Source organism: Triticum dicoccoides, chromosome 3A, assembly GCF_002162155.2.
Source record: "Triticum dicoccoides isolate Atlit2015 ecotype Zavitan chromosome 3A, WEW_v2.0, whole genome shotgun sequence".
Lineage (NCBI taxonomy): Eukaryota > Viridiplantae > Streptophyta > Magnoliopsida > Poales > Poaceae > Triticum > Triticum dicoccoides.
Genome location: NC_041384.1, coordinates 67556891 through 67564526, shown reverse-complemented (window position 1 = coordinate 67564526; position 7636 = coordinate 67556891). Strand labels below are relative to the sequence as shown.

General features: G+C 42.1%; 1 protein-coding gene across 3 annotated transcripts; it reads right to left on the bottom strand.

Moving 5' to 3' along the window:
- Positions 1-761: 761 nt before the first annotated feature.
- LOC119267199 (protein PHOSPHATE STARVATION RESPONSE 2-like) lies at positions 762-7282 on the bottom strand. Of its 3 annotated transcripts, none has more exons than XM_037548555.1 (9): positions 7044-7282; positions 6046-6749; positions 5283-5523; positions 5129-5205; positions 5005-5044; positions 4848-4905; positions 4191-4260; positions 1403-1607; positions 762-1336 (listed from the first exon to the last, which is right to left on the bottom strand). In XM_037548555.1, exons 2-9 carry the CDS (start codon positions 6637-6639, stop codon positions 1329-1331), a joined length of 1293 nt encoding a protein of 430 aa, XP_037404452.1. In that variant the 5' UTR covers positions 6640-6749; positions 7044-7282; the 3' UTR covers positions 762-1328. The 3 variants fall into 3 exon arrangements, with proteins under 3 accessions (XP_037404452.1, XP_037404450.1, XP_037404451.1); XM_037548553.1 differs by having other exon boundaries at positions 762-1310; positions 7044-7281; XM_037548554.1 differs by having other exon boundaries at positions 762-1310; positions 6046-6740; positions 7044-7281.
- Between the last annotated feature and the right edge of the window lie 354 nt (positions 7283-7636).

Here is a 7636-nt window from a genome sequence, read left to right as displayed (position 1 = left end):
AGAAATAAAGTCTGGGGTGGAGCTCTCCCAAATCTTAGACGACCTATTGCTAAGGTAGTTTCCGAAAACAATGAGGACCTGTTTGGTTTTAATAAGTCACCTGACTTATAAGTTAGGTGACTTAAAACCAATGATTTATAAGTCACGTATGTTTGGTTGTCACCTGACTTATAAGTCACCTGAGCACACCTTTTCATCTTGTTTTTTATGTAAAAGTGATGGGACCCATGCAAAAGAAGGTGACTTATAAGTTTTAAGTTGGGGTGGAGCAACTTATGACTTATAAGTTGGGATGACTTATAAGTTGGGTCTGTTTGACAAAATAAGTCACTGTTTTTACTTTTCAACTTATAAGCTGATGACTTATTTGAAACCAAACAGGGCCTGAATCACATCAACCTTTGCTAGGTCCGCCCCAAGCGCTTTACATTCCGAGATAACGGCTGCTTCCGGGCCCAAGTACACTTGATTGCATCAACAGTGTTCGAACTGTTAGATTCAAATGACACTCAATTGCATACAATGTTGGCAGCCAAATAGAAACCATTCTCTTCCGCACTTGGTACATGTGGTATGAACCATGAAGCTGCAGCTACAAACTCCGCATGATCATCTCAAGCTACTGCTCCTGTAGCTCCCGTCATAGTTTCACCACAAAACGTGCATCGACATTAATCAACCCTCAGACTCTTCTTAGTTCAACCAAATGAACCAGATTTAGTTCATTTATTTGACGAGCTACTACAGGGAATCCGGGGTCATTCAAAATCCAACACTGCGTTCTTCACGCAGTCACATAAATATGAAGCCACACGGCAAACATTGTGAAGGCCAAAGGCTTACAGGATTTGCTCCCTTGCGGACACTATTAACCGAAAGTAAAAAATAAAGGTAAATATATCCTGACCATGTTTGGTACCATAAAACATGCTCCAAACACATGAGGTGGCAGAGAATATAACAAATACTGGATTAGTGCATAATCAAATGCCTAAGATGCTATTGCGTTCCTAACAACGGCGAAAGCAAGAAGTCAAACCCCCTCAAAACAGTACATCAGTGCGAATTTGCTTGCTGCCTTCTGGAAACCTAGATCATCCACATGGCACGGAATCGTCGCTTCCATGACTGTGGGTACTGTACAGCTAAACCTAGTTCATAGAAATGCTCACCCCTTTCTCCCAGAAAGATAGAAGACCGACTTGATTCTAGTTTGGCAGCAACCAGTCAAATTGAAGTCAAATTCATGGCTAGTGGGGTTCACATCTTCAGGCGAGCATGGTTAGATGTTCATTCCTTATCGCCTGATTCTGAAAGAGGGTCGAAAATCAATGATCTAGAAGAACTCGTCAGAATAACGACTGGCATAGCAAACATACAAATTTTCAGTCGACGTTCATACCTGCTTGCTCGGTTGTTCCATTTTGACTGTTGTTTGGAACATCCTTCACGGTAGAAGATTCTGGAGGGTCAGAAGATAACTTTAGTCCTTCTGCCAAGGTTGAAGCATCCAGCGCCTTGTCTGTAGCAGGATTGCATTGCTGCTCGATCATAATCTGAAGGCACTTCCCTTGCTCCTCGATTCTCAGCTGCAGACTTCTTTGCACCTGCGGTGCAGGCAAGGATGGAACCAAAGTAAGGTTAAAAGTTATAAAAGGTATTCCACAGTTACTGCCTGATTCCTAGAGAATTGGTGCGATGTTAAATGACTTAAATTCAACTCAGAAGTGGTAATCAGCCATTTACCGACCCAAAATGTTAACTCTAATTTTAATTGGGCATGCAAAAATGCATTTAATTTCCTATGATGAATAATTAAAGATTAAATATAATTCTGGGTGGATATGCAAATTCCAGACCCCAGAGGGATTTCCAGTGTTTTCCCACGACAGAATGAAATCATGTTCGCAGCTCAATAATACTCTATGCAAGCATGGGAGTGACCTGGTCAGAATCTCAGAGAACATAGGCACAACACAAAGCAGACAAGTTCCAAAAAAAAAACAGCATTGACTTGTACCATCTGTGCACACAGACAAAACATGCCCTAATCCACTCTGTCCATGTGACTATGGAAGTGGCAAATTTCACTCAATGCTGGCCTGACTTTCCTCTTGTGATCCTAACACTACCACATCCTAGCCACTAATGAGACTTAGGGTTCGGGTTCTAAAAGAACTGGGAACAAGAATTAAGCTCAGCATTATGTTGTTTTTATTAAGATGTGTGCATGTACTAAAACTGACCTATCTATGGCTTTCACGCTCTAGTGCCCTGCCTTCAGTAGGAAGCTATCTAAGTGCCTAGATGAAGAGACTACCTACAAAGCTAACGTATGTAGCAATTTTCACCAAAAGGGTGAATTCGATGACACTGGAAGCTCACTGATAATATTCGAAAACGAGACCCCTAAGAATAAATAGGCATAGGAAAACATGTATGAAACTATCAAAGGAGAAATCCGATTTAAAGTAGACGACACATTAAGGCATTAACCATTCTCGCTGGCGTGAATGAATTAAACAAAGTCATTTGGTAAGCTCTGAGCCTAACACATTTTCCGCTAGTTAAACAGACCTTCATTCCACCTAGCTGTGACAGCAAACACAAAAGTTTTCATAGTTTGTCCAGTAACATAGAAACCGTGGAAGGGGAGTGTCAATTTAACTACTTAGTGCTTAATGGCATCTCGTATAGTCATGTGTAGCCTCTCACTATGCACCACTTCTTTGTGGGACCCAAACCAACACAAAAAGTAGGAAAATCCCTCGCATGACTCACCACTGTTCTATCCCGTCTTTGCATCTCTTCTTGCAAATCTTCGTCCCCTCACACGCCAAAACCACCCGATTAGCCACCACCGTCACTTGGTTTACCAACGGTGACAGCAGTGCGTTCCTTAAAGTGGTAGCGTCGGTAAGATGGAGACGGAGCACGGGGGTGACAACAATTCTCACCAAGAGGATCTCGCAGGAGGCAGGAGGGGGATATCAAGGTAGCGCAAATTCCGGAGTAAGCTGCAGCACAGGCAGCGAGCTACCCCAATGTTGGCACCGACAGACTGGTGGAGGTGTTGATGTTGACAACACAGTTGGTAGAGAAGCTGGATAGGCGTCTATGACTCCAAGCAGAGAGACTGGGCCGAAAGGAGAGCCATTTATGATCTCTTTTTATTGAGTCGGACTCGATTCCAGTTTTTGTTGGCCCCGTCCAACGGCAAGATACAAGTATGCCCATCACCCAAAGAATTTAACATGGTACAATATTTACCACAGAATGGCAATTGTGATGTATTGTCAAAAACTAAGAGTGGCATAGGTGAAATGTCAAATTCTAGAGTGGCATAAGCAAAGTGGTCAAAAGCTAGAGTGGCAAAAACAAAGTTTTCCCAAAAAAGAAATTATCCACCTCTAATTAAACCAGACATTATTTTTGTTGTCGTTACAATATATTAGTACATATATGTAGCCCAAAGAATCTGCTAAGTTTTTTAAGTCTATTTGATTACTTTAGCTAATCCGGTTGACATCTTTTTTTTGGACAATGGCATTACTTCTCTTATCATCAACAAAATTAGAACTGAAACAGTCTAGCAGGAGAGTACTTTCACACTTCTAACAAATACTACATCCCAAAATAAGTGTCATGTTTTAGTTCAAATAGTGTCATATTTGAACTAAAACCATGACACTTATTTTGGGAAGGAGGGAGTAATAAATCTCAGATTGAAAATTTCCAAATTTAGACAATATCAATTTGCTGGGTAAAACATAATGACGGGGAACTACAATAACTTGTGTTACTACCACTCCAAGTTATACCAATACATCCCATTACAGAAAGTTTTTTTTTTTGAGAACCTTTTTAACTAATGCCACTGCTAATCGCTTATTAGATGTGCTGAAGAGTTTCGCTCAAAAAAGATGTTAAAGAGTTGAATGTACAATTAATAAGGTCATGTCGAAAGCTAAGACCCATAGGCTCATCTCTACTTCTATGCACATAAAGATGAAAGGACAGTACTTCGGACAGAGGGTAGTACTTTATTGTTGCTTGCTTATCTTATTCCAAAGTGGAACTAACTACAAGCATGTCAAGTATCAAAATCCCAGAAACCCATAGGCAATGAGATTTCTAACTGACCCTCGGCAGAAGATACCTAAATCATGATAGAGCTATTTGGTACATACCTCAAGCTGTTCATGGAGCCGCTTTTGAAGTTCTAACTGGAGACGCAATGCTTCAGTGAGATCAAAATTCCTGCAGGGATATAAGAACTAATGCTCAAAATCCAGTAGGAACAACTAAATAATTTGTGGATAGATGCCAATCAGCTTGGCGAAAACAGTAGGCCGTTCCATGTATACAATCAGAATTCAGCAAGAAGGTATGCAGTAAAAAAGGCTAGCAATTGGAAGATAAAGTTTAAAGGCCAAATACATGTCACAGGAAGAAACCACAGATATAACACTGGTCATCCGAGAAGCAATCTGACTATATGAGAGAATGAATATTTGTTAATGAATCGACTTTAATACGATTTCAGCACGGAATATAGTGTTGTAAACTTGTTATTCATAGTGATGGCCTAACCGGAGTACCAGTAGTACTGCTCAACCGAACGACATCTATGTTACTGCAAACTATTTGCTCTTTTTTCTTGCAAACAACTTCTTTATTATCCTGAATCACTGGGTCAGTTTTACCGATAGTATGATGGGAAACAAGTTTCCAGTTCAGAAATATATGTAAATGAAAATACAGGAAAGTATTCAGTTTTCTCATCATACGTGACATCAGTATCATCAATATAAGTTAATTGAATTTCACATAGGTTGCAAACTTACCCTTTAAGGTCTATAGATGGCAACTCCTCTTTTGAGGCCTCCAGCCTTTCTGATGAACCTGAAAATCTCAAATTGATGAACATGGTAGAGTATTTGAAGAGACTGCTGCAGGGAATATACAGAAAATAGAGCATATGGAAAATGGAAAAAGATATACCTTCAGATAATTCTGGTCTATATCGGGCAGTTCTGTACTTCTGCAAATAAAAAGCTAAGTAAAATCAAATCGATAATTCTGGCTTGTCTCAATTATACCCAGCAATAGCAGCCGACCAACAGACCTGAAGATGACTTTTTACATGATAAATGGTCAAATTATCTGCCTTCATTAGCTTTAGCACGCCCTTTGGAGTAGCTTCTGCAATAATCTCAAATAAATGTCAGAACTCGTATATTCTACAAATGGAGAAAAAAATCTCTTCAAACAATACATACTTTCACTGCCACCAAGCAGATTGACAGCATCCACAAAACGCTCATGAAGTTCAGGAGTCCACCTCATGCGTGTCTTGGAGGTGTTAGAGCTGGCAGAGGGTGAGGGTGCAGCAACTACAGATGATTCTATAGATTGAGTTGTAACTATTTGCTGGAGGGCTGATTGGTGAACTGAAGTTGTACCAACTTGCTGGCTGGCTGATTGATCAACTGAAATTGATGATTGCACAGGCGGTCCAGCCTGTGCAAAAGCATGTGTCAACACTTAATATCATGTTTACAATATCTACAAGAGTAACACTAAATTATTTTTTTGCTAAACTATATAGCATGCTTCAGTTAGGGATGCCAACAAAAGATAAAACCCAGCCAAAGATAAGCTTGAATTCAAGCTCGGCTGGAATCTGGCTGTGCCTAAAATGCGCTAAGCAGTAAGCATATGCCTAGTTTCAACCTGGAACAAAATCTGGGACTACACTGGGTTAAGCAGGTTTGGCTTGTACAAATTTCAAATGTATACTATCATTTCAAAGAAGGAGCCATGACAGCAACCAAGCCTAATCAAAACACGGAACTTGTCCATATTTATTCTTCAATTCAGTTCACACAACTAGCATGCTCTATACAAATCTCAAGCTTTATACGACCTTTGACAACTTATCGATTTTACTACCGTTGTATACTTGCATAGTTCATTCGTTCAAGAAGAGCAGATGTTACATCTCAAGTCAACGCACCAAAATAGCAGAATCAGCCAGCATACCTGTGGATGAGTTTTAGCAGCACCTGCGTTGTCAGCAATGTCCTTCCAGTCGTCATTCATAAAATCCGTCCACCATTCAGTCTGCTTAGCGAGCTCATCTGTAGCTGCAATAGGACTGATGCCAGTCAAATTGTTTCCAACAGGGACATCATCAGAGAATCCAAGCATGCTCTCAACTGGATCAGGGCACCACGTTGGTCCAACATCTCTTGGAAAATCATTAAAAGTAGGTTCAAAGCCTTCATGGTGTGATCCATAAATCATCGCAGAAGAACTTCCAGTGCTTGGCGTCTGAGAAATGTAAGGATTGGCACCGTTGTATTGCTCAGGGTTCGGAACTGAAGAGAACCTTACAGCCGGGGGCGAACGCAAAGGCCCGACAGATCCAGTACTGGGGTGAAACTGCCCGCAAATAGGAGCAACAGTACTTTGATGAGGCGGGAGAGGGGTTCTTCTCAGTTCCCTCTCCAGCAAAACATTCTGCGCATCTGGAAGCCTTGCAAAGCTTTCATCCATGGTGGTTGAAGGCAGAGGTGATGGCACAGTTACTGGGATTCCAGCAGTATAGAACGAGTTGGTGGTTATCCTCTCCATCTACAAGCACGTGCAATGCTCTGAGTCCACTAACAAAAAGTCCTCCCCTACTCTGCTCGTGAGACCTTTCTTGGCTTCTGAAATTTTCTCCCCTCCTAGGGCTGATGCACCTGCAATAAGGAAAGGGGGAAAAAAACAGGGTTCATGCTAATCCCATGAAGGAAACATTTTAACCATCACTGTGAGAAACAAATTTGAGCGGGAAACAAATGAATCATTACATCATGTTTGACAAAATTCAAGATATCATATGACCCGAAGTCCCAATCGAATCCTCCTAGCAAACAAAAATTGCAGCGCGTGCCCAATACCAATACAATCATACGGGTCTAATAGCCCCTCCCAGGGGCGGATCTAGATGGTGTAAGCCGAAATTAGTGGAGGTCAGTGGGGTTAGCTCATACCTCGGAAGCCAATGGCCAAAATTGCCGACGGGGCTGAGACAGCATGGATGCGCCGAGGATGAACAGGGAACGGCGACGGCGGCGACGCGCGTGAGGGAGGGGGCGGGGGCGCCGCCGGGGAGAGGTAGGGCACGGCGGCAGCTCTTGAGCCCGGATTGGGGTAGGTGGACGGAAGACGAAAGGTACGCGACGGCGGAGGGGAAACCGTGGGGTTGGATTTGGGGGATTATTTTTTCCCGAGATCCGATTCGAGGGATTTTGACTCCCGGAGGGCAGATTTTGATTAAATGAAAACAAACTACTGTTTTTTCTCTGGGTCACTCCTGGCATCATGTTTTAAACTAGAAAAACGTTTTAATTCAACCGCGTGATTTCTCTTTTTTTTTTGCAAGGGCGAGGCGCCGGTCTGATTTTTTTTTTTTTGCAAGGGCGAGGCGCCGGCGGACCGTCGCCTAGCACTCTAACAGCCGCGTGATTCGGTTTTCGTATTGTCGTTGGATTTGGTGGTCCTGTAACTGAGAAACATAGTCAACACATGCACCCCTCCTATGTTCCCCCAAACTCCATCCTCTCGCGTCTACCGCCATCTTTCT

Coding starts and splice junctions, on each gene's coding strand:
- LOC119267199 (XM_037548553.1), bottom strand. CDS start 6,639: ATGGAGAGGATAACCACCAACTCGTTCTATACTGCTGGAATCCCAGTA. Junction 5,206..5,282: donor TCTGCTTGGTGGCAGTGAAA/GTATGTATTGTT, acceptor AGATTATTGCAG/AAGCTACTCCAAAGGGCGTG. Junction 5,045..5,128: donor ATGTAAAAAGTCATCTTCAG/GTCTGTTGGTCG, acceptor TTTTATTTGCAG/AAGTACAGAACTGCCCGATA.